We start from the raw sequence: 26,623 nt of genomic DNA on the forward strand, positions 1-26,623 counted from the left end.
GCCAAATGTTGGACGCTGCCCATTAAAACGTGAAAGAAACAACCCAACAGAGAGCCCACAAATTAGAGAAGCAGGAAACCTCAAATGATGTGCAAAAAAAATTGTAAACGTTCAAGAGAATTTTTCCATAACTTTTGCTTCATAACTCAGCGTTTCTGATGTTAATAAATTATGAAGCAGAGCCTTTGCAAGATCAATGAGCCTTTTGGATTCAAATCCCGTGTGCTGTTCAGCAGACAGCAGATGAAGCTGCAAAGTGAGTCCTGGAACATGACAACAATTTCCTTTTGGCTGGATAGAGATGAGTCTGAACCACAACCGCAGCCAGCGTCCTGGGTCGGCAGCCAAAGCCCGCGTCTCCGCGCCGGGCCGGTTTGAACCCCCGTCATCCACAGGGACGGGAAGGTGTGGGGTTTTTTAACCCGATAGACTGAGGAGGAGGAGGATGGGGAGTTCGGAGCAGGGAAAAGAGAGCCGCCGTCTCGGCGAGACAAAGTCGTGGCACTGTCACCGGCGAGGAGGGGGAGCGGAGCCGAGGATGCTTGGATGAGCTGTTGGAGTGGGAGACAAAAGTGACGGGAGGTGCCTCGGGTTAATAAATACAAAGTATGTAGTGAACTCGCATCTGCAGCGGAAGGGAAAAAGAGGCACTTGGGTTTTGGCATGTTCGGGGGAAAAAAAGGCAATGAGAAATGCATGGCACGGTGTTGGGTGGGTGGGATAAAATGGAAGAGGGTCAGAGGGAGATGAGGCGAAGGAGGTGATCCCGCAGGCATTAGCTTTACGAGAATGCCGGCGGGCTGCGAGCCGGGCGGAAGCTTACTCGTCCCGCAGCCCCGCGCGTGCCCGTGTCCCTCCCCACCGCCTGAGGTTTAGCTCGGGGAAAAGGGCCGGCAGACAGAACGTGTCCTGGCACTGGGCACAGCCTGGTGCAGTTCAGATCTTAGATCCTCAGGAACATGAAGTGTGTTGCCCCGAAACTGCCTGGAAAATCAATACTAATGGTTTCAGACTTGCAAAAGTGTTATCGATTACTAATTATTAATTTTTCTCTTTTCCTCCCCTCCCTTTTCTTTCCCTTTCTTTTTCCTCTCCTCTGATAACTTCTTTTAATGTCTAAGCCAAATTATCCATGGGAGAGACCTCTCTCCGACCTCACCGATCTCACAGCTAGCCTGAGCACAGAGAGCGAGCAGAAGTACAGCTAATAAATTTCAACCCCACCAAGTCAGATTCTTGCTAATTATATGTCATTTTTCTGTTGGGTTGGTTGGTTGGTTGGTTTTTTGTTTTGGTTTTTTTTTTTTCCCTGTGGCATCTTTTATTTTGCTGTTGGTGCTAAATATCTGATGTCAGCCTTCACCTGTCCAGGAGGACAGTGATATCTGTGGATGAATGTTCCTTTGACCAAAGCTACTGATTAGTTCTTCACAGAGGTGAGCTTAGTGCTGGTCCCAGCTGTGAATAACCAGTTGCTCCAGTAGCTCTAGATATGACTGTTGTGATGAGGGTGTCCCAAGTCAGGTGGCTGGGGGGGACTGAGCCTTCAGCAGATGAATCCCTCTCTGCTTCCATTTGCTATCTTTAATTTACCCAAAGATAATACTATTTGCCTCCCTTTTCTTTCTCCGTTTGATCTTCTTCAGAGCATCAGTTATCTCTCAGTGCTGGTCATGCTTCTCCTAAAAAAACACATGAAAATGAATGATCTACGTGCATTCCCAAAGCGAGCCTTCAAACAGAAAATCTTTTTTTGTTACTAGCGATGACTTGTAAACAGTCGGTTTGAAGAATTTTGGCAGAGGAAATTTCTGATTTCCTTCTGGTCTAAACTGGAAGAAGATGTGGTAAAAGGTTTCAGTTTGTTTTTTCCGGAGTTTTTTAAGGTGGGGGGAAGAGGGACTGAGAAGATTATTCTGTGTGTGCACGCTTGAGAGAGGAAAAAATATATACTGCAGACACTAATTTGTGATTACTGCTGGATTTCTCAGTATTTTTAAAATTGTGATACGAGTTTCATGTAGAACATCAGAAGAGAGCGTGTGTGAACTTGGTCTTTAATTAGAGGTGTCAACCACAAAGAGCTGGACTCACCCAAGAGTGCACCTACGCTGGAACTGGTCCTGCAGCGTGGTGTGCTCAGCTGAGAACACGTCCTGTGTCTCCCCGAGTCTGAGAAAAACCATCCTTTCCAGGCAGTTTGAGATTTCGTTAGACAAATATTGAAGCATCCTAGTAAATTAATATCCAAGGTATTTGCCAGCCTTGGAGACAGCACCTGTATTTCTCCCTTCAGCTGCAGGGAAAGGCACATGCTATGTGTTTGCAGATACTGAAATTTTTATGGAACAATTGTCGTTTAAAGGCAGGATTTATAAGACCTAGCCTGTGTTCTTGTGGATTCTATCTTGCTTTTATTTCTGTGTCTGCGATAAATTGCAAGTATCTAATGAATACCTAACTGGCAGGGACTGAAAAACGAGTCGTTTAACCTATACTTACCTTCGTTTGCTCCTGGATCGTGGGCACACAGAAAAAAGTGCTATTATTAATCAGGCAGATAATGTTCCTTGAAAATTAGAAAGCTGGATAAATCTAGACTTAACAAGGGTTTACACCAAGTAAAGCTCTAGACCAGCCATTCTAAACAACTTTGCTAATAATCTGTTCCACATCATTACATCCTACTGTGATTGATTTTTGCTCGTTCCTGATGAATGTCTCTTCCTCAGACTTAGTGAGTGAGTGAAACTGCAGCACATGGAAGAAGCGGAAGTCGGAGTCAGGGCTCTCTGGTGTGCATAAAAGGCAGCACACCTACAACGTGCAATTTTGAACGAGTTTCTGCTCCCACGTCTGCCACGCGGGTGGCGGAGGCAGCCGCGCTCTGCCCCGTGCTGGTGGTACCTGTTGGGATGCAGGAGAGATGGCATTCTGGGAAGACACTTGTGGAGGTTGAAAGGTTGATCCTGCATGTCTTGACTCTCTCTTCAGTGGCTTAATTACAGGCTCAGTGTTTCCTGCCTTTATGTGCTGCTGGACAGTGATGCTTCCATGGTGGTACTTCTCCTTTCCTGGTGTGTTTCAGTCGCTTGTATGTTTTGCAGTTCTTCCCAGAACTGGCCACCTCCACGTGCAGATACTCCACTGCACACTACACTGCCACGATTAGCATCTTAGGGACTGCTCAAATGCAAGTTTACTGTTTCAGCTTGAACTGCAGCCTCTCATCATGGACTGCCCACACGCTTCCAGCCCAATGCAATTGCAATGGAAAGACGTGTTAGCAAAAATACTAGGTAATTCCCGGGTTAAAAATAGTGCCTTTTGCTAATATATGCAATGGGATGGGAGAACTCATGTAATTGCTTCACTGTGGTTCAGCTGGCAAGGGATAACTCACTGCTCTTCAGCAACCGCATCGCAGGTCGTACTCTGTCCGCTCTCTTCTACCTCCATAACGTTGATCATGTTTTCCAGCTGTTCCCATTTCAAAGCTTCCTCATGGATACAACAGCAGCACAGCATTCGGTGGGGGACAGCGATATGCAAAATGCTGTTGAGTGATGCTGCGGGGCCTTGGGTCGTGGTGCCGTGTTCTATTTATGGAGCGGGGTGAGTGTGTGTGAAAAACAGGGGCTTAAGTTCTCAGGGTTTCATACAACTTTTTTTCTCATTTTGACCTGTGAGATTTCACACCCCTGGTTGGGTTTTAAAGCTCCACTCAGATAAAACCACAGAGTTTCAGGTGATTTCTAGCTAAGACGGCACCTCGATCCGAAGCAGAGCTGTCGAGCCTCGTGCAGGGCCCTGCAAAACAGTTGGTGAAGTTGAGCTGAATTCTGGGGGCTCCCAGAGCTGTCTGAGTGTCTTCAACCGAACAATTCTAGAATACGAAGGAAGGTGTCTGTAAGATGCAGCTCTGAAACAAAACAGACTCTTTGTGTAGCCCTGGAGTTTGCCGTATGGCGTTCCCAGGGTGACGTAGCGTCGCCGATGGCTGCCGTACAGGTGAGCGGTCCTGGGAGGTGAGGGGGCTGCTGCTCATTCAGACCCTTAACAACTGTGCTGTGGCCCGAAGTGGCTTCGGGAGAAGAGCTGAACAATTGACGATTCACCTCGATTTTGTTTTCCAAACCGTTTCTGTGGGAGCTGTTGGCACTCTCTGCCGAGGAGCATCCCCCTTCCTGCCCCTCGAGGCGCTGGCTCGGCTGTTCCGCTTCCTTGGCTGATTTGGGGTCATGAGGCCGAGGCAAGCCATAGTCAGCCTCCATCTTCCTGGAGGCTCCCTGGGATAAAACGAAGTTATTGTTATTTTACCTTGAGCAAACGCAGCAGAGTTTCTCAGCCTGCATTAAGAACACCTTTTTTTGTTTGTTTTTTTTTTTCTTGCAAAGTCCAAACTCCCTTAAATTGGCTTCCTGCGACGCTGGGACGGGGTACGAGAGACTCGACGGGGCTGTGGGGACCGGGGAGCGAGCCAGGGCTGTGCGGGCGAGGAGACCCGGTGCCAGGTGCCATGGAAGTGGGAGGGAGGGAGAGAAGAGACCGCACGCAAGGAGCCGGGAGTGGGGCTTGTCCTGGCAAGGGAACGGGCATTGAGGGTGGCAGGGGAGAGGTTTGCCAGCTCCGGAATACGTACTGGGGTGAGACAGGAAAATGGTGCTAGGGTTGGTGGGCAAGGAATCCCGGGATTTGGAGGAAAAAAAGCTGAGGCCTGAAAGTTTGGGCTGCCTGGCACAACATGGGGTTCAGCGGCAGGGCTGGAGATAACCTGGGATTAGCTAGGTGGCACGGGGTGAAATTTGTGGAAGTGGGCAGAGATGTGTCCTCCCACCGTCCTCCTGAGCGCCTGGATACGTGTCGTTTGCCCTCTCCTCTCCCACGGAGTCTCTGAGAGCCCAGGGCAGAGGCTCCGGAGCTGCGAGGGGACAAGGACCTGCTGGGGCCACTGGTCTGGCGCGGCTGCCATGACGCGGCGTGAAACCTCCCACCGCGGTGAGCCCCGGCACGGCGCGGGAACGTGCCAGGAGGGGCAGCCGCTGCCAGAGCGCGCTGTAGAAACAAAACAAGACAAAAATGAAGCAGACGACTGAGAATGAGCTCACGTAAAGCAGAATTTGCTAAAATAATTTTAGCAGGACCACCAGCAGAAGACATCTTTTGGCTTGTGCGTTACGTGCCAGCTTGGACAGGGGAAACCTCCTTTGTTTATGGAACCTGAGCAGGTAGATCTGCTCCAGACATTAACCGGGGCACGCTGGCAAAGGAGGTTGCCTGTGCAGCTCCTGGTTTGTGGGAAGCTGGAATGCGAGGTCCGAACAAGGCAGGGTCTTTCTCCAAGAGGAAGGATGATGTTTTGTGGCCAAAACAGTTGAACTGAAAACTTAACTCTGTCACTGCTTCTCTGCTGTGTTCTGAGGAGGTCACTGAAGGCTCATTGAAGCCAACCTTGCCTGGAGTGGCCACCAATTGCACGTTCCTCGTTATCTTTGTCTGAATGCCCAACCGGAGACCTGGCGGTCTAATCCACAGGCAGCATTGGGTGGGCTCTGCGCCGGGCGCTGGGCATGGGTGGTCACCTGAAAACACAGGAACATGCACAAATACTTCAGGTGTTCAGTGCCCACCTCTTTATCTCCTTTCTTGAGACGGCTCGGTGCTGGCGACGTTGCTCCGAGATTCCTCAGCCTGACCTTACACTTGCTTCGTTGCTGTCATCGCTGTGTTTTAGTTTCTCCTTTCCTTTGTCCCTACCTTCTCTTTTCTCTCTGTCTCCAAATAGATGGGAAAGTATTATCGTATCCCATGAGATTTGGAGAGAATTAATTGCTAGTAAAAGCATGTTAAGAGCTTTTGATGACTGAAGTAATTTGCAATGACACAGGGTCTGGTAGGGGTAGAGGGAAATGTAAGTCCAAGGAAAAAAGGAGTTTCTGTAATAAGGAGGCCCACTTATGAGCAGAACGTAGTCTTGCCGTGCTTAGGGCTCAAAGGGCTTTTCCTCATTTTGGTGGTGTCCTGGGTACTTTTTAAAATGTGGTTTTCTGAGTGAGTTGCAAAGTGGATCATCACAACCGTTGGCATGGAGCGCTGAGCATCTCTTCTGTTTCTACGTCATCAGACTTACTTCGCTGTCTTAAAACAGAAGTGCCAAGTCTCTTCCTGGTGAAGCAGTGGTTTTCTTTAGACCACAACCCTTTAATTAACCCTTTTTTCCCCACACCTGGGTTTTTAAATACTTGAGGGTTTTTATTTGGAAGGATTCCCCTTTTGCACACTAGCCAAATTTTATCTCACCTTCCACCACACAGATCCCCAAGTGAATCTCTGGTGCTGTACTTATATAAACGAAGGCACCATTTGTTACAGCGTTTTTTAAAATACGGTTTCACAGCACTGTGGAAAGTGACCTGTTCTTAAAGTTTACTCAAAAAAAGGAATGTAATCTTTTATTTGTAGTAAAAAAGGATTCTCCAGTGAAAGGATAAAATAGGTGATGTGAAGATGGAGCAGTTTAAGGGCCTTGTCATTAAAATTAATACAGTTGGGAGAGGTTGCCTGCTTTGATTACTTGGGCTGGTGTGGATGCTAAAACGCAGTGTTTGCCTCCATAGCAATTGTGATCCTGATCCTGTTGCTCATGGACAACTCTGATGTACGTCCTTGGAGGTTCTGCTAACCAGGAACTTCAGATTACACCTAAAAGCTGACTTTAGTCTTGTCATATGTCTCTTTATTAATTATACATACCATCCAGCTTTCTCCTTTCCATGTCTTGTTTGGAATCCTGCATTGCAAATACTTCTTTCTTTCTTCTTTCGGTAGCTATCGTTTGATATCAGACGACCCATGTATTTCTTCTTCTCCTTCTGCAGATTGCTGATGACCTGGGAAATGAGAAATTCTGTATGGAAGCGAGCCAGAGCGGAGCTGGGAACTGGCTGAAGTACATCCGCGTGGCCTGTTCCTGCGATGAACAGAATCTAGCCGTGTGTCACGTTAACGACCAGGTAACGACCTTGGCAATTACTGGGTCGCTGCACTCACCTCACCACTTCAACAGGTGTGGGGTGGGTTGGCCACCCTTTTCCTCTTCTTGAGGAAGAAAAGTAAAAGCCTAATGGGCGTGTTACAGAAAGGCTGGTAGAGCAGTCTCTAGGTAGGGGTCTGGGCGAGGGATATTACATGGAATTAATAGGATTTTGATGATGTTAGCTAATGTTTGTAAAGTTCTTTGAAGCTTAAACCCAAAAATGCACTCAAGATGATCAGTCCTAGTTGGGAGTTTCACAAACCTCGAATTGAGTACAATTCGAATGTAAGTTACTGTTTCAGACCTACCTGAAATGAGAAATGCAGTCTTAGTGTTATTACCAGTTAGCAAACAGGAGGCATGTTTGGATGCACACAAAAAACGAGCTGAGCATGGAAAAGTACACTTCTAACAAAACCATTAGCTGACAGAGCAGCCCGAGTGGATCTGAAGCAAGCCAGCTCACGTAAAACGGGAACAGCCCAGCGTGCACCAGCACGTCAGCCCGCTTTGTGAACTTAGTTCCTGTTTTAAAATGCTTTTAAATAACTTAACTTTGGATGCAGAAAAAAAAAAAATTACAGAAATATCACAAATGTTCATGATTGAAGCAATCTAGAAGAGACCGAGGCACAAAGCTCCACATTTCAGCCTGCTTAGTTAAAATGAGCTGCTGGTGGCTTCAGTGCCCGCTCACCACTGCTCACGGGTGCCCTTACGGCACGGAGCCGTCGAACCAAGAGCCAACGTTCATCACCAGCTCCTTGTCTTACACCGCGAGCGACTCGGCGCTTCCCGTGACGCGCACAGCGCTGCTCCGGTGCCTCAGTTTCCCAGAATGACACATGAATACCTCGGGGGCCATTCCATTTTCCCTCACCTGTTACTTTGGTCTTTCACCATCCTGTGCAGAAAATCCTGGTTTGCAGGAGCCCGTTCCGGGCCCTTCCGTGCCTCCCACGGCTTACCTGAGCCCAGCCCGTCAGGCTGAGTCCTTTTCGGACTCCAGAGGGTTCAACAGGACCAGTGCAACTGCAATCCAGTGCTTTCCAGCACTCTGTGTGCAGCGACAGCTTTAGCCAGCTCGGTGCAGTCGCTTCTTGACAGCGCGGTTTGCTCAGCGGTCTGCGCGGTGACTCGCCGAAAATTTTTACCAGCAGCAGTAGAAAAGCACAAATATTAAAGGAAAAAAAAAAACCCAAATACTTTGGATTTGGGTTTCTTAAGAAAAGTCTTAGACTGGGGCAAGAAATAGAGTAGATACTTATTTTTTTTTACATAAATACACATTTCTTCATTTTAAAATGTTAGACTGCTGGCTTTTCCCAGGTTCTTATGAACACTTAGATTAAGGACTACATACAGATACAAAATTTGCCAGACACCCAAAGGCTGTATCACCTTTTCCTGTAAGCCCAGTCCACTGCACGTCCTTCTGTCCTTGTCCCTCATCTGGAGATTTTCAGTTGTGCGTATTTTTAGTGTGTGCAGCGATCTGATTGGAAAGAACAGCTGTTTATCATCCACAGTCATCTTCTTTCCTTTATATTTTCTCTGCAATGACCACCCTTTTACAACTCCTTATTAAATACATTTACTACAAGGTACATAAAAGGGGGTGGGTAGCAAGCAAATGCTTCTTCAGGAGGAAGAAAATAAAAAGGTGCAGAATATAATGAAACAGTAGCAAAGCAAAACGTTTTCTCCCTCTCAGCCTTCTTTCCCAAAAGATTGAAGAGTCTGAGGTCAGGCCAGCTGGTGGGAATGCAAAAATCCAGTGTAAAAAGGAGGAGATGATGGTGATGGATAACTAGAGGCACCGGATGCTGTGGGAGGGAGGAGTAAAGTCGAAGTAAGGATATACTATTGCCCGAGCTGTTGATTATGACAGCGATGGACTCATTTGAGTGGTGGGACTATTTAGAGAAACCACTTTGTAGTGCATTAAAATCTTTGTGGATTTTGGTATTGTTATTTCTAGAGGAGACAATTCCACCATGTTTGTTCTGGAATTTGCTATCCATTCCAAGTTTTCTCTCACACCACCACTAACAAAACCGAGTCTCACTACTTTCTCTCCCGGAAACGTTCTGGTGTTAGTAGAATCATAGAATCATAGAATCATTAGGGCTGGAAGGGACCTTCAAAGGCCATCTAGTCCAACCCCCCTGCAAGGAACAGGGATAGCTCCAACTAGATCAGGTTGCTCAGGGCCTCATCCAACCTGGCCTTGAACATCTCCAGGGATGGAGCATCCACCACCTCTCTGGGCAACCTGTTCCAGTGTTCTACAACTCTCATGGTAAAAAATTTTTTCCTAATATCCAACCTGAATCTACCTCCCTCTATTTTTAAAACCATTAGTAGGTGGCTACTTCTTTTATTTGAAACTGATAGTGATTCTTTTGGGTTGCGAAGCTTCAGAGGATAAAGATGGCTCTGAGTGTATGTGGTTGTCCCAAAAACTGAAGGATTAAGATGCAAATATAAATAGAACGGAAAAATGTCCAACAGTCCATAAGCATCAGCGAGCTGATACGTGCTTTCACCAAGCTCAGTGAATTCTCAAGTAGCCAATGTGCCTTTTGAATACAACCCCCCTGTACTTGAACTCGTGGGGCCGGGGCCGTTGCGTGCATTAAAAATGAATCCCCTCGTTTTCCCTGTGGGATATAGTTAGAAAACTGAATTTGTGTCGACTTCAAACAAAACCCCACGCTCGGTTCATTTGAGAGGAGATTCTGCTGGGTGCTGGTGCTCTGAGCATCCTGTGGGTGAGGGAGGGGGGACCTGGGGAAGGGGAGCCCTCGGGAAGGGGAGATCTCAAGCCCTTACGAGAGTGACTCCTAAAGCCGGAAACATGTTATAAATTTTGGGAGTGACTAAGCACTGCTGATTTCTACCAGTGCCATCTCCTAACGCTGCTGGGTTTACCTTTATTTCGTTTCATGTTGCTAGCAGGATACATTTTTTTCCCTTAACAGGGACTCAAAAAATAGGGAGAAAGGCTTTTTATCGTTCCTGTAGAGGAGGCATGCAAAGATTGGGGTTTTGCTTGTAAGTACATGAAGAAAAGGAAAGCTTTCGCGATAAAAGATTGCCCACAAAATAACTAAGCAGCATTGTGATGATAAGAGCCAAGACAAGCTTTTAATCAAAACCATTTGCTTTTCAGGAAAAAAAATAAACATGTTTACATGGGGAGATGGTCCTTTGTGCCCCCCAGACCACATTCTGTTCTTCTTTACACTCCTGTAACTTGGGTACGGAGAATTTTCCTGGATTTTTAGTGAAGTAATTGACAGCAGAATCTGGACCACTGAATGTTTTTTTTTTTTTCTCAATTTGCAGATTAAAATGCTGCTATTTAGAAAGAGATTAGTTGAGACATTTCATTAACTATTTTTCAATTGCGAAACCAATTTTCAAATGTAAAATAATGTTAGCCAGTTTTCTTTATATTTATTCTTACTTCGTAGGTATTTGAAAAGAATAGAAGATCCTTGATTGACTGAGATAATTGTGTTTCTAAAGGAGGACTGGAAAAGAACAGTAGAAAAATGAAATTAGTTGCTAAATGAGTCTGGAAAATGATACATGACTTCTGTTTTATTTTTTCATGTTGCTACTGCTGCCTTCATGAGGCAAATACTTCAGCAGTTTAGCGGCTCCGATTCAGGAGACTAATACTAAGCAGAGGAGATGTAATAAATACAACAGCCACGAGCTTGCTTTCAGGATGGTAGCTGCTGCTTTTGTTTGCGTTACATAGATTGGAAAAAAGAGGGAATAAGAGGAGCTGCAGCGATGGAAAAAATAGGGTTTCTGTTTAATAAGCCAGTCCTACGTGTGTGTGAGTATAACAGAGTATTTTCTGTGTATTTTACACGCGTTCTGTGACTCTGTTCAGGCTTCCTAGGTAGGTGATACAAGGCCTTAAAAAGAGGAAATAAAAAGTGATGTGGCTTAGTTGGAACAAAGGGAGGGCGACTCCAAAGGAGGAAAACGTCGGAAGAAAAGCCAAACGTGCAGCCCCGCTCCGGCCGGGAGCACACGAGGCCGAAGTTTTATGGCTTCGCTCCGGCGTGAGCCAGGCAGCCACGCGCACGGGGCCGGAGTCGCCGTACGGAGAAACGCCTGCCGTGTTATTGCGGTGGGTTTCGAGCGCAGGTGACTGCGTGCAAGACCCGAACGGAAAGCAGCCACTTTTTAGCTCGTTTCGAATTGTCTTTGTCCATCCCTTCTGCGGCACGTGATGCAATTAGCGGCCGCGTTTTTTGATCTTTAGGCAAACGCTGCAGCTGTTTTCTCAGTTCTCTCGGGCTTTTTTTTTCCCTAAAGTACAAACGTGTTGCCGCAGTGAGGCGAAGATAAATAGTAGACATAACTCATGCAGCAGGTAAACAGTGCTGTTCCTTATGAAAGATACCTAAATAATGAGGTAATAGTAGGACGTTCTTTCCTCGCTCGACGTGTTCCGTTGCCGTGAGATTGGAAACGCTTACACAATTACCACATTGTTTCTGAGCTGTGTCCGTCTCGAGAACGCTTTTTCTCAGAGAAAAGATGCACTTTGGTTACTTTGTGCTCCGCTCCGAGCGAACCAGCCTCGGGATGGGATTGTGTGTTGCGGTTCTGCATTATCCGTGCTTCCAGTAACTGGACCAAACGGCTTATTGATGCGCTGCAAAGGGCTGGAGCCAGAGCCAGCTCCCAGTTACACCACGTTGACATCCGCCGAAGCAGTTGCAGAGCAGAGCTGTGTATCACACCCAGACTGGAAAAGGATTCCTCTGAGTTTTTTCACTTTCCTTTTTCCCCTTCTTCCTTTAGTGCTCCATGCCTAGAGTAATTTTGATAAAAATCAAGAAATGCAGTATTTTCAATCATCTGCGAGGGCTTTACCCAAACCCTACTTATATTGCTGACTATTTTGTGTGAAATAAAAGTGACTGGTAATTAGGAGAAGTACCGTTTTGTTGTGAGAAATAAGAAATGATAACGTGTGGAATTTTTATATAAACAGTGAACATAAATGATTTATGAATGTAAATGTTCTGATGGATTAGTAAATCTGATCTTTTTCAGTGCGCAACAAATAGAAAAGGAAAAGAAACACAGCAGTAGTTTTAATTAGTTCAGACCATCAGTAGTATGATTGCAAGATGAAGTTAATTATTATAATGAAATGTTTGATGAAATTACTGTGACTCCAGCAGAATCCAACTTTTCCCTGATCATTAATGAAGCTCATACTATTATTTCTGGAAACAGGCACCGTTTCACATCCGAGGAGGTACTTTGTTCTCAGAACAGCCGGAGCAGCAAAGGAGTGCAAGAGGACGGTACGGGGGCAACGTTGGCCCTTTGGTGTTACAGTCTGAAGGGCTTTTCCAGTGTAAAATTTGTGAATGTATCTGTGAGCCAGGGGCACCTTTTAGATCGTGGTTTGTATTTCAGTGCTGATTTTGGGTTACCAGCTGAAAGAGAAATGCCTGTTAATAGCTATTTTGAGTGTTTTTCTTTTTTCCCTTAGCTAGCTGCAAGTGATGGCATATGAGGAGTTCTGTTTTACCGAGTCAAGCCCTAAGATATGTGCTTATTTCTAGTCTTTTTTTTTTTTTTTTGGTGCGGGTTTGTTTTTTTGTGGGTTTGTTGTGGTGTTTTTTTTTTTTTTTCAGGCAGGTTTGCCATTAATCTCAGTGTGGTTTGGTCCTGGGAAAAGCTTTTCTTGTTGAACAAGCAGGCAGGAACGGCAGCTGAAGTGCAAATGAAAAAAACAATGAGAAAAGGGAGAATTTTTTACCGATGGTAGTTCGCAGTGGAATCCACAGACATGCAACTACTGATCTGCACGAAACAGTTCAGTTAAGTGCAGTCTCTCAGAAATGGGTTCAGCTCCTCACATCTGTATCTATAATAAGCGTCTCTTGCTGTCTGTTCTGCACTGCCCAGGATTTTTCAGCTGAGGATCTCAAAGCGCTGCACAGCGACATACTCTGATCCTTCCAGCTGCACAAGTTCACTTTTTCTGGTTGCATATGGGCTAGAGGGCATGTTCAGTGGAAGAACTGGTTCCAAACCAGTGGAAAACAGTGGCGAAAATTATGCTAAGGATTCTGGCAAGCACAAGGACGGGTTTCTGTGCAGTTTGGGACATCTTGTCAAATCACAAGCAGTTAGATTTCATTGCTCCTCTTAAACGTTTGGTTTTGTCACTGTGCCACTGCTGCCGTGTTGAAACTCCCGAGAAGAGCTTTCACGGCCTTTTCTGTGGGGCAGTATTAGTCTGTTTGTGCCCGGGATATGAATAGTCGAGCGAATTTGCAGATGGAATCGCGGGGAGGTTTAGAGCATGCTTAGGGGAGAGGGTAAACAGAGGCAAGCGGAGAAATCGAGCACGTCGCGCTGACCCTCAGTTACCGCACGGGGGTTTTTTTTTGCGGCTGCCCCGCGGGGGCTGCGCTCTCTCGGCTCTGTGCTGGCGATGCTCCTTCTCTGCAGCCCCTTCCCCGGGCACTGCCGCGGCGGCCGCTGCACAAACACCCCCGGCCCGGGCGGGCGCCGCCCCAGCTCCCCCCCGCTCCCGTCCGGGGGGGCCGGCAGGACGCGGCGGAGGAGCGGGGCGGCCCGCGGGGGACGGCTCCTGCCGGGGCGGCCCGCGGGACGGCGCCGTCCGCGCCCCGCGCCCCGGACGTGCCGCGCCTCGCCCGGAGCCGACAGGTCAGGCGTCCCCGGGGGCCCCGCTTGCCCGGCCGGGCCCGGCCCGCTCCGCCGGGGCGGTGGGCGGGCGGAGTGTGCCCCCTGCCGGGGCGGGCGGGGGCCGCGCCGAGCTCCGGCCGCGACGGCCCCGCTCCCCCCGCGGGCAGCGGGGTCCCCGTCGGTGGCGTCGCGCCGGCAGCCGCGGGCAGGTTCCGCTCGGTCTGTGCCGGGGAGTCCCGGCGGAGGAGCCCTCGGGCTGCCCTGCCCGCCCGCGGGGGCGCGTTCCGCGGAGCGGCCCCTCTGCGGGCACCGCGGGCGGAATAACGGCGCCGTGGCAGGCGCGGGGGTGCCGGGACGAGCAGGGCGGTTCGCTGGCTGCCGGTAAATGGCCGGGTTTGTTTACGGTTGTAACGCCGGTTTATTCATCTGTTGGGAGATGCCGCGACTCGGTCTGGAGGAAAAGTTCCGAGCAGTGACTGGAGTCTTCTGTACCCGCCGAACGGAGCGAGGCTGCTCCGGGGAGCGATGCCCCATTGCCACGCAAACGTTGGCAGTGTCGGCTCTCGGGAAGGAGCCTGGGCACCTGCTGCTCCCACCGGGGCTCGGAGACGCGTGTCTTCCAAGGCCACGCGTCTTCCAAGGCCACGCGCTCCCGAGCAAAGGAGGCTCTGGGAAGAAAACGGCGTCGTAGTGACCCCTTTAATGCAGCCCACGCAGGCATTTAAGAGTTTTGTGTTTTCGTTCCCCATAAACAGCAGATTGGCAGAGACTGAGTGGCAGCTAATTTTGGGAACCAGTCTGGGTGTATTGTGGTTGGTATCCTGAAAGAGAAATTCATGCATTGCTGTGAAAGGCAGTGCTAGTAAAACTTTGCTGTTGATAACTGTTGTCTGTGGAATTCTCACAGTGTTACTGTTAGAAGAGGACAGGGTCCAGCATACTCCAAAAATATAGAAGACATTGAGTCTCTTGGATTTCACGTAGTTCTGTCTTGGGTTTCACGTAGTTCTGATTCTCTTCTCTGTTGGTCACACAAACTCCCGTCCTGCCATTGATTTCCTGCTGCTGCTGCTGGTTTTCGCGGTTTTCCTCCCGGAGGTTTCCATGCAGTGCCCTCCCAGTTGAAGTTACTGAGCTCTCCACGCCCAGAACGGCCCCGGCCACCGTGTTGCGTGGTGCCCGCGAGCAGCGCACCAATATGAAGACAGATTTAGTTACCAGTCGTTACAGGGAGCCAGCCAGCTCGCTGCCTGCTCGTAGGAGTGAGCCGCTGTCGGCACACTCTTCCTCCCCACGAACTCTGCCGCTCTGTCGGAAGGAATGAGGCCGTTGGGGTCTGCTCGCGTGTAGCCTGCTTGTCACTGGACGTACCGCCGTGGCTTCTGTTCGGTTTGGGAGTAGAACAGTAAAGATGAGCGTGTGGTACGTATGAAAACATACACTAACGTGTCGATGCCTCGCAACGCTGCGCTTCGTTGCACCTTGGATAAAGGGGATTTCTTTCTTGTGATCTTTGCTAAGAAACGCATCCTTGGAGTGGGAGAATTCAAGGTGCTTCAGGAAACCTGTGCAAGGCCCGGGTGTCCTTTAATCCGTGTTCTACACACTTTAAGTGGCGGTGTGCCTGGGGCGTACAGCTGGAGTGTGGTCTCAGCCCTCCTCTGAAGTCGGTTTCTGTGTCTGGGTTTGTTCTGGGCTGTAAGGACCGAGGTTCGGGAGGTGGGCAGTGCCGTACTCGCCGCCTTCCAGAAGGTCCAGGTTGTGCTTAGACAGGAACTCTGAGTGGGGACAAACTGCTCACCTGGGACGGTTCAGATCCTGTCTTTAGGGGTCAGGTCCTCAGCTCTAGGTGAGAGTAATCTACAAAACAAATCCGTGAAGAGATGCTCATTGAGCTCTCTGATCATCAGACCGGTTTCGGCTTAGAGAAGCAGAGACTTAAATGTGTCAATTCCATCAGTTTAATCTTCCCTTCGATATAACAAATACACAAAACTTATAGGAGGTAGGGAAAACAATGGGAAGATTTCGTGTGGTTTGAACGAGAGAGGCTGTTCCCGTAAATGCTGCTTTCTTGTCCAAGCCACATGAAATGCTGACACACATAGAGTCAAATAAAGGCAGGAGAAAGAGCTCTCGGTAGCAATTACCGTGCAAATCAAGTGACAGCCTCCCCTGTTAGCTGCAATAATTTGAGTTATTGGTTAAAATGTAAAATGCAAGTCTTTGCATATTTAACATGTCTCTCAATTTTTGTTTCTGATTCCCAGATCTATTATAAAGTTATTAAAGAAATTGAGCCAGGAGAAGAGCTCTTGGTGTATTTGAAGGAAGGTGGTTATTCACTTGGGAACATGGCGCCCAGCATGGAAGGTAAGGCCTTGTTTTGCTAGACAGGACCTTTTTGCACCTCTCACCAGCAAACCCAGGAATGTCGAGAACCTCAGTTAGTGCTGAACTGGGACAAAAACCTGATCCGGTACCTGCCCCTTCTGTAACTGTGAATATTTTGTGTTTATTTTCACTGTCTGGTAAGAGTAGCTGTCTTAGTCAATGATAGCAAGCAAGTTTTTATTAACCTCAAGGCATGCAACAGGTTAATTTGCTTCTCTTTGAGGAACGTTGTGGTTTTGAATATGATCAGAGGTGCCTTTTTAATTCCCGGGGTCACCGTGTTTCTGTGGGTGCAATAAAAATGGGCCAACCCGTTCCAAGGCTTGCAGAACACTGGTCTTTAGAGCTTTGGCTTACACAGAAAAGGGGTGTCCAGGCAGAGGATGAGAGTCGTCGCTAGAATTATTGCAGCTAGAATATAGACACCTCTGAAACGATGCAGTGAAGGCTGAAAGAATGAGTGTTTTTCAAGAAAAAGTCACATTTTCATGACTGCGATGTGTCTCCTGCCTCGCAGTGGGTTGGCACTGCAGGACAAGGTGCACAGCTCAGGCTCGCAGGGGGAGAACTTTCCTTGACTGTGTATTGCGTGTGCAGCAACCTGCAAGACTAAGCCTTGTTCACTTCTTTGTACATCAGCATAACCATTTTCCTCTCGATATCCTGCTGGTGGTGACTGGAGCTCAGTAATCACACAGACCATCTAAAAGACCGTGATGCTTTCCAGGTTGAGTGTTTTCTAGTAAGCCAGGGCAAGGAGGAGCACACTCAGATTTTTGGATTCTCGTCCTACACCGGAACGGTGTGATGTGAAATTCAAGAGGACACGTAGAGAGGGATGGGAAGAGAGAAAGAAAAGAGAAGACTTGGAGTCCTCCTTCCTTTCTCGTGGTGCACAGAGATAGCTGCAAGGCGCTTACCTTTTTAATAAGCAGCAGCACGGAGCCTCCTGCTTGTCGCTCTGTTTGACTGTTGAAAGCTTTGGGTTCAATTTCAGTTTCAAAGAACCAGAAGCATTTGATACTGCAGAGTGAGAGCAGCCAGAATTCCTACAGTCAGATTACAGATCTAATTCAGGGTTTGGAAGGATGCACGGGCTGAGCCGAGTGACGGCAGGGAGGAGGTGTCGCTCCCGGGGCCGGGCTGCAGCTCACCTGCCCTTTGCAGGCTCCTCGCACGCTTCCCTGCAGCAGCCCTTGGGGGCTCTTGCCAGCCATAGGAGCAGGTCAGCAGGACAGCAGGACTGTGGCCTGAAACGTTCTGGCAGACTGAGTCTCTCCAGGACCTTTTTCTCTCTTTGCCAGAGTGGTTTTCTCAACGTTCATGGGAGCCTCTGGCTGACGTTGGGTATCCCGCCCCTTTCACTGCAAGTGGCAGAGCCTGTTGATACAAACGCTCCGTGCAGTGGAAGAGATCTCCTTGGAAAACTGGGAAAGATGTGCTACACCACTCCCAAAAACATCATGGAAACAAGGCAACAGCACAGACCTATCTAGAGTAATCAAAAATTCCCATTTTAAAATGGTTGTTTGCGAGTCCAGGTCCAAGTAGCAAACCCTGCCGTAACCCAGCGCTGCGGGAGCCTGACCTCGGGTGGAGTACGTCGTGATCCTGAAATGAAATGAAAATCAGTCTGGACTTGCAAAGTCCGGCTCCATTTTCTGGGGTTCTTTGATTCCTTGACATTTGGTGACAGAGTTAGAGAGCAACGTAAAAGGTACATGAATTTTCTCAAGAGAAGGGATTGTTAGGGCATATTACTGAAGTCTTTTTCTGTTCCTTCACTGGACGTAGAGCCTGTTTCAAGTTTTACATTATTATCTGATAACTAATTTCCAGAAATATATTCTCATCTACCAGTCTTTTTTAATTGGAAATACTGTTCTGCATAATTTGAGTGAAATTTGAGTTGTCTCACCTGGACATCCTACAATACATTAATTTTCTTTCACCTGTATAGAAATATAATTTTCAGATTCAGGTTTGCAGTGAAACTCTTTAAGAGTGTGCATGCAATATACACAATTAGTTTGAAATCTTTCTGAAAAAACAGATAGTTTGAGGAAAGCTCTTTTGCTGAAGGTCCAGGGGTGAAGTGGCTGAACAGGCAGTGCAGTAGCTGCTGGCTCACTGAGATGCCAGGTTTGGGATTATTTTTTCAGTGTTCTCCCCCCAAAAGTTAATGATTTTCTTGAGACCAACACACAGAGATGAATAATTTCTGTATTCGCAGTGATGGGGTAACATGCACCATTTTTATGATGTTAGGGAGAAATCAGAGAGAAACCTCACCGCTGTTTTGCATTTCTGTTTCTAATAGGCTTTTATTTGAACAAGCAAAAAGCACTCCTTGTTTTCCATCTGTGTCATTATGTAACACGTATCTGTATCTTCCTGGTAACGTCTGGTGCTTTTGCCACATAATTGCTTTCAGATTATAATAGGCCAACATTAAATATTTGACTTCTTAATACTTTTTACTTTCAGTAATGCTATCTTCCTGCTGCCTCGAACCCCCATTCCGATTCCGAATTAACAAGAAAGAAAATGCAAAATCGTTCCACACAAAGATAATTATCATAAAAATCTTTTATCCGAACCCCAGCCAAACACAGCAGACCCCTTATCACTGCAGGAATTTTGAGTAGGGCACTTGAACTCCTTTGAGATTCGAGTCTGGTAGATTAGCATGTAGATGCCACATAATTGTGTTCCCCTTGGTTTCTCTGAAAGCTATTAGGCACTGATTTATTTTTCTGTTACATTCCTGCTTTGTCCTGAGTGTTACTGATGGAACTTGAGATAGACACATATAACCATAGATTTGACAAACAAGACATAGGGAACAGGCAGCGATTTCTCTGTGACTGGCTTTTTCTTTTCTTTTTATCCCCTTCTCCCTGTGAGGTACTGGAGTAGTAACCTGTTTTGAAGGGCAGTATTTTCATTTGCGGTGCTTAAAGAAAGAAGAAAACTTTAATGAGATCTTGTTTTGAAGGGCAGTGTTTTTGGGTTTGGTGCTTAAAGAAGGGGGGAAAAAAAAATGAACCTGAAGTCTGCAAACTGGGTGTCTGATACAAAGACACAAACCAGATACCAGGTCTTCTTCGTTCAGCCTTCAGCCTCCTTTGTTACTTAGATTTCCGTTTTACGGGGTGATGCTCTGGCCCTTAGTGTACAGGTCAGTTCCTTTCCCTGCAGCGAAGCTTACTGGGAAGTCTGATCTCTAATCTTCTAAAGTCCAGAAAGGGATGTTGACACGACCCAGTCAGCTCCTCTGCCAGCCAGCCAGGTCTTCCTCTGCTTCACCTGTCTGAGCATCAAAACAGCGTTTGCCACCAGTGGCGACACGTGGCTACAAAGCTTTAATCCTATTTTCGTCAGTTCTCTAATTCTTTTCAATAAGAATTTCTTTTTCCAAACCCAAATATTTTGGAGCACATGCATCTCTCTTCTTTTCGACCTATGAGAAAGCTGTTGTGTTTGGTGATCGAAGAGGAATGTTATTACTGAAGCAGGAGCCTGTACAAAATAGTGTTTTTTTTTCAATTTAGTGACATGCAAGGGCCAGATCTGTAAAATCCAGGTAGCTCTGAAAGTCTGCAAATGCCAAAGCAAAAAATGCACATGCCCCAGCTGAGCTGCCTTGTTTCTTACATTCCTTAATAAAAGTCTGGCGGGGCAGGTCCTCAGCTTGGTGAGCGTAGCTCTGCCAGCCGGGCATCATGTTGTATCGCGTGTCGTTTGGGTGAGATCTGCAGTTCTGCTGGCAAAGGACGAGGAGAATTAGAAGCAAAATCTCTTCTCTAACACTGATTACTGAGGCTATTAATGTATTTCATCTGTCTGTCTGTCTGCCCACTCTGAAATCTCATAGAAAGGACAAACCTAAGTTACTCTTGTGATGACACCAGGCAGTGTGGTGTCAGGTCGTACGCCGTGGGAGGAGGGGTTTGCGAGTCCATTTTTAACCAGGTGTAGAATAAATTATTCTGCGTGGCCAGTTTTCCAAACTCCAAGTGGATTTCTGGTTCCTAGAGGATAGTTTGGGTGAAATAAGATACAATTGATCATGTAAATGTCAAACTGAAGTGGGAAGAATTCACTATGGATTTGAAGAAGGTATTTTTATGCATTTTCTCTGAAGTCAAAAAAAGGAAATAAAAATAGCTGTGTCCTCCATTCCAAGTTTTCTGCTGTGGGGAATTGCCAGTCTGAGCTTAAGAGATGCTGGGAGTTTCATAGGAGCTTCTAAAGAGGTGGAGCTCCCTGGGGGTGCCCGGTCTGGAGGGTTTTTAATTGCTTCTACAAAAGCCCCCTGGCTTGAGCCATCACTGTGTTTGCAAAAGAGCCAAGAGGGGAAAGGTTTGACTTGGGGGGTGAATCCAAACACCCTGCCAGGGCAGCACCGCTGCCTTGAGCTGCCGAGGGATTTATCCCGTTACTCCACAGTTCAGTGAGTCAAAGGACCGTCCGTCCCGCGGACGTCTCTGGGAGTCGAAGGCGGAACAAAAGTGAGGTCATGGTTGTCAGCGCCGACGACGCTTTCGCGTGCAGCCTGACGTCCGGGAGCGTGGAAACAGAACGTGGTAGCAGAAAAGCTACAAAAACGTTGCAGTGTGCATGAGAGCCAACGTGACGTCGTTAATCGTGAGCAGAGGTGGCTGGATGAGATTGCTGCCTCAGCCTGTGCAGCGCGTCCGTTCGGGATGCTTCGTGCTGCCGGGCTTGTCCCTTCTCCCCCCAGTTACAGGGGGTGCAGACTGGGAAGGTGCCCAAACACCCCTAGTCACAGCCCTTGCCCCCCCGCGCTTGCTCTTTCACTCCAAGAATGTTTTTGGTCCATGAAGGTGTGCAGATGAAATCTTGGATTTTGCCAGGTGCCGTTGTTTGCTCCCCGCTGCTGTTACAAGCAGAACGCAGGGACAAGACCGTAGCATCATGATGTGGCGCGTAGGGACGTGGTTTCGTGGTGGGCTTGGCAGTGTTAGGTTTACAGTTGGACTTGGTGATCTTAAAGGTCTTTTCCAAACGAAATGATTCTATGATACTACAGTGATTTTTTCTTCTCCCGCCCCCCCTCCCCCTAAAAAAGTAGTTTGGGTTATTTTAATGGTAGGTTATACATGGTCTCTCCATACTGCCTGGTAGTTTTTTATATCCTGATTTCCAGATTTCCCTCCCCAGGGACATAAAACCCAGGAGATACATATTGATGCTGTTCTGCAAAAGCAGCATTTGTCTGAGGATAGAGCAGGGCCCGATCCACTTTGTTGTGAGGCTGCTGATGGCAATTTCAGAGTATACGATCTGTCAAAACTGGGTGAAATGGGACAGATAAGAGTGTTTGCTTCCCTTAAGCCTCCTTTTTCAGTGAAAATCCCCTTTCCCCCCCCCAAAGGAAAATGTTGACCTGCTGGATTTTATTTCTTTTTACATCCCTCTCTTCTGCAGTGCAGGGAATCCTGTAGCATCTCTGTATTTTATTCAGTCCTCGAGTAAACTGGCTGCAGTACCACTAGACACGCTGCTCGGATGAACAGCAAGGCTTCACTGATTGTGTCTCAGTGATATTTTCTTTTTCAGCTGTGTTTGACTTTTTCCAGTTTGTGGGCATGTCGATACTTTCCGTGTAGGTGTGGACCACTTTGGCTTTCATCTGCCTACGTAGCTTTGCTGTAGCAGCTTATGGGATCCTGTCTTTCTTACTCACCGCAGAAGCAAGTCGCAGAGTCCCCGGCGTGCAGGGGCAGGGGTCGAAAACCACAGCCTGAGTTGAAATAGGCTGTATTGAGAGAAACAGAGAAAGGAGATTATTGCCCGAGTGCAGGCGGGGAAGCGGCGGTCTCGGAGTGTGACACTGCCTGTGCTGGTGCTCGTGTCACACGTTTGACAAGCCGAACCCCGCGTTGTACAAAACACAGTCGTGGTGGTGCAGAACGTTGGGCAGACGAGTGCACGGGGTGCTGTACACCGAGGGATGGCTGAAAGGCGCCCGGTTTTGGAAAGGCTCCAGGCAGAGAAGCGGCCGTGGAGGGCGAGTGCCGCCCATGTCGTATCCCGCCGTCCGCTTCCCGCGGAGCGGCAGTGCCCGGGGACGGGTCGGCTCCATCCCAGCCTCGGCTTTTGGCCACATCTCTTGGAAAGAACGTTTCTGCTCTTCCCTTGGAGCTAATGCCTTTCACCACAAGCTTCCCCTTTGAAAGTGAAGTTAGCAGAAAAAGAGAATAAAACTTAATCCGAAGCAGAGCCCCGGAGTCCAGAGGAGGACAGGGCAACGCGGCACCGGTGACCGAGCGGTGGCTGGAGAGCTGCTGTCTGAAGCTGGCTGCTGGGTGGAGAGAGCCGGAGCTATCCCGGCTCCCTCGCAGAGGTCGTTCTCCTGGAAAATTTACAGCTCTGAGCCGATTGTTTGGCTTGGCACTATGGTCAGGATGCTGCCTTGTAAACTTAATAATAGCTGCCCTCTTTTTAATTTGTTTGACCTTGACTACAATAATTTATTATGTGCATTAGATCTTTTTTTTTTTTTTTAAAGCCAAAAAAACAAACCAGCACGACAACAAAGAATTTGGCTCCCTTTTCCTTCTTCCACGGCACTCTGGTTTTGAACTCCTGGGGTCCGATGGCGCACGGTGCTTCTGCAGTTGTGCGGGACGAGTTGAGAGGGTCACGTTAGAAAGGAGCTTCTCCAGGTCTGTGCTGGGGCAGTTTGCTTTTCCCAGGGCCTGTCTTCGTGAGTCTGGTTTGTGCCTTTTTTCCCTGGCAGCCCCTTTGGAGGAAGAGCTCACTCGTATTTTCAGAAAACCTCACTGCAAACAAACACAACACCCCAGAAGTAGCTCCAGAATTTGTGTACCTGCTAATTCTTGTAGGTCTCTGCGTGTCAGCAGAGGCCAGGACACAAAGGAAACACGATCTCTCCTGGTTGTGTGATTTATTTTTTTTTCTTGATGCCTAAAGCGAAAGCAGCCTGCTGGCACAGCCTGCCTTGGTTTCTCTCTCCTGTCACTTGCAAATTTCCTCTTTGTTTGTTTCTTTGGTAGGTCCTCGCAGAACATGACATTTTCTTTACGAGCCCAGCGTCGGGTAAAATAATTAGACTTGTTTGAAGGTCCTGAGCCACAAGTCAAACCCATCTTCTCTGTCTGTTGTAGAGGAGCCCGCGTTCCGCTGCGAGGACTGTGATGAGCTCTTCCAGTCGAAGCTCGACCTGCGGCGCCACAAGAAGTACGCGTGCAGCGCCGTCAGCTCGCTCTACGAGACCCTGAATGACGACATCAAGCAAGAAGGGCTCGGAGATGGACAGGTCTACGAGTGCAAAGACTGCGAGAGGATGTTCCCCAACAAATACAGGTACTGGAGGGCTGCCAGCCCTGCCCTGGCCTGCCCCAGTCCCTCCCTCCCGCGCAGTCCCGGCCCACCGTGGGGAACGCGGGACCGAGGTGGGAGCTGGGCGGCTCAGGATGGCTGTCAGGATATACTTTTCCTTTCTCCATAGGGTTCAGGAAAGTCATTTTTAGGATCCTTCGATGTCATTAGCTGTTGGTCAGCATCTTATTTCACCTTGATTCCATAGACTGCGATGCTTTTCGCTACCCGTTGGCAGAAGCATCCGCAGATGATTGGCAGTATAAAGTTCAGGTGGTTGTTTTCTGAATACCCTGTGACTTTTCAGGCTGGGACAGACGGGGTGATAGACCTGCTTAGTGTCTGCAGCAGCTGCTCCCGTGTGATCTGGTTCTGAGGGAAAGCAGTGGTATCACGTTCTACCAATATTTGCATAAAGACTTTTTTTGTATGTAATTCTTGGTTGTTTGAGATCAGTGCGTATAAAGAGGCGTTGTTATACTAAGAACTCTTAGTTCATGACTCTTAGAACATGGTCATGAGCTCCTGTTTGATCTTGGAGAAGCAATTAAAATGTATTCTAATCAAATTTTGGGTTTTTTTTTAAAAAAGAAAATGGTCACGATAAAATTTATGTTCACCAAGTGCTTTTGTAATACAAATGGAAAGGAAGAAAACAAGATATTCCCCATCTCATATTTTTATTTGCAATAATTATTCAGTTGTTATTATAAGGCAGCTTTAAATAAGAATGAAAACTTTTTTTTTTAAAGGAAAAATTCTTTATCCCAAGAAGTTTAAACTGAAAATTTCCATCTTTCAGGCATAATATGATAGTAATCAAATGCAGCTTTAAAGCAGAGATCTTTGAGATTTCTGATTCATTAGCAATGTGAAATGTTTAAATATTAGGAGCCAGTTTTTAAAAGTTGAGGGTGTTTTAAAATCATTTTAGAATCGTGTTTATTTGCATCCTGAGCCTTTAACTCCTGGGCTCTATTTTTGAGGTTTTCTCCACAGCGTAAGGACTGGAGCTGTGTCTGTTTACTGGAGCTGAAGTTCTCACAGACTCGTTTCAGTTGACTTCTTAGATGAAGGAGCAGCACAGCAAGATTTGCTACAGAATTGTGAGAGCTGCAGTCCTCTGCGGGTGCTATACGAGCAGAGCAAAAACGTTGAGCTGCAAGCCAATATAAGGCTTGTTTCAGTTCAGTTAAAAATTCAGAAAGATGATGTTCACCAGCATTAGTTTTGAGCTTAATTAGGGTGTTACTTTCTGATCTTTTATCTAGGTGAGTAAGTGAAGAAAAAAATCGATTTAAAGAATGTGGAGAAAGGTGAAATGCAAAGAAACCTGTGTGAAAGAGCTGGGCTCTTGGCTGTGCTGTGGGCTTTCTGAAAGTTGGTCATAGATACCATCTGCCACGATACCTGTACCGTGGGTCTCTTAGCACAGTTTGATGTCTTCGTGCCTCACCGTGTGTTTCTGCCTTGGCTACTTTTGATTAGATACCAAGAGGCTGCAATTCTCTTACTTTTTTTACCTGACAAGGAAAGGGAGAACTTCCTTTAAATGTTTCAAGTATTTCTGATTTTTCGGAGAAATTCCAGTTCTCGTATCTCTCTAGCTGTGTTAGAAACTTTCTGCCTTTTAGCTTCCAGCACTCTGCAGTTTTCGTGTTAATTTGGGAAATACCCTTTCGAAATGTGTGTGTCACCTTCTCTTGGTAGCACTCCGGCGTTTCCTGGCTCCCCTTGGGGGCCTGGAGTGGCAGCATCACCGTTCGGTGTGCTGCGCACTGACGGATTTACTGGAGCTGGGAGAGGATGTCCACGTCTGTCCCTCCCCATCCATCTGCTGCATTCCATGTACTGAGAAAACCACTAAAACACGGAATATAACCAGTCAGCATAACCTAGATGGCCTTATAATTTTTCAGAAGTTAATGCAGATCAAATCAAGAGTGCCACTGGGGAACTGAAATTGAGCATTTAGCAGCTGACTAAATAAATAAATGCTTTGCTAATCCCAGTAGGTACTTGCCTCTAAACAGCATATTAGTTTGTCCATATTTGCTCTAAATAAACTCATAAATCACAGTTAACAGGAAGATATTTTTGTATATGTATACAAAAGGTATATGTTTCTTCACGTGTGTAAAAAATTTTGTAGTGTTGAGAACACCATTTCTTTAGCCCAGTGAATATTGCTTCTTTAAAATTAGTGGATTGGCAGTTTATAAGGGGCACGTTCATGAATATCAACTATCTGGCTTGAAGGAAGAGGAGGTTCTTCAAGGGAGTAGCAGGCTGGTGGCTGCTTACGTTCCAACGTAGAGTTGCCGGGCAGGTTGCGGTCCCACCAAGCCCACTGGTGAGGAAGCCACCTCCTACACACTTGCCCTTGTTCGTGTGCCACCAAGTGCCCTCAGGGCACAACGATTTCAGTGCAGGTCAGTTGTCAGTGCAGTTAGCCTTGACACTGGGAATTTCAAAGGTCTGTACTGGTGTCAGATCTGTACTGGTCCACCGCGGAGCAGGTGGGTGCAGGCTGGTGCTAAGGTGCCAGTTGGTGTAGGGTCCCACTGGGGATGCGGGTCCCCGTGGGCATCCGAAGAGAGTGAGAGCGGTGTAGTCCTGAGGATGTGTTGAGGCTGAGTCCATTCCGAGGTTTCCAGAGCCCTCAGGCTCCGTGGAAATGCCCGGGCTTTACCTGCTGTGAAGTTGTCCTGCAGCGTTTAATGAAGACTGGCAGGATTTTCTAGTAGTGTTTACTTTTAACGTTCCTATAAAAAAATACAGCCGTGCTTTAAAGTTCCTTAGGAATGGTTTAATATCGATCTGTAGGGGGTTTCAGGCAGTAGTGGATTTCACATAAGTTTGTCCTTCGTCAGAATTCATGGTAAGGAGGAGAATTTGTAACTCCCCTTAACCTACGTGGAAGGCAGCACGGGACAGGGACGCGTTTTCTCCCTTTGTTTCCGAGGAGTTCCCCGGGGCGTGCGGGGCTCCCAGCCGGTGCGGGATGTTTCCAGCGCTCGTCTTCAGCAGAATGGTTTCCTGGGCTCCATACCTGCCCCGCTGCCTCCAGCAGTGCCTTCCTGTGGCTGGGTGGCCCTGCAGGAGCTCTGCATGCTGGTG

At 47.5% G+C, this 26,623-nt stretch overlaps 1 protein-coding gene across 1 annotated transcript in view; it reads left to right on the plus strand.

Moving 5' to 3' along the window:
• The window catches only part of PRDM16 (PR/SET domain 16), a 204,461-nt gene that overhangs the window by 149,116 nt on the left and 28,722 nt on the right, over positions 1 to 26,623 (plus strand). Inside the window, exons 4-6 of the mRNA XM_086625512.1 lie at positions 6,879 to 7,013; positions 16,009 to 16,111; positions 23,290 to 23,488. Coding sequence (XP_086481638.1) covers positions 6,879 to 7,013; positions 16,009 to 16,111; positions 23,290 to 23,488 — 437 coding nt within the window. The remainder of the gene's footprint in view (positions 1 to 6,878; positions 7,014 to 16,008; positions 16,112 to 23,289; positions 23,489 to 26,623) is intronic.

This window comes from Tauraco erythrolophus, chromosome 23 (genome assembly GCF_009769465.1).
Source record: "Tauraco erythrolophus isolate bTauEry1 chromosome 23, bTauEry1.pri, whole genome shotgun sequence".
NCBI classification, from domain to species: Eukaryota; Metazoa; Chordata; class Aves; order Musophagiformes; family Musophagidae; genus Tauraco; species Tauraco erythrolophus.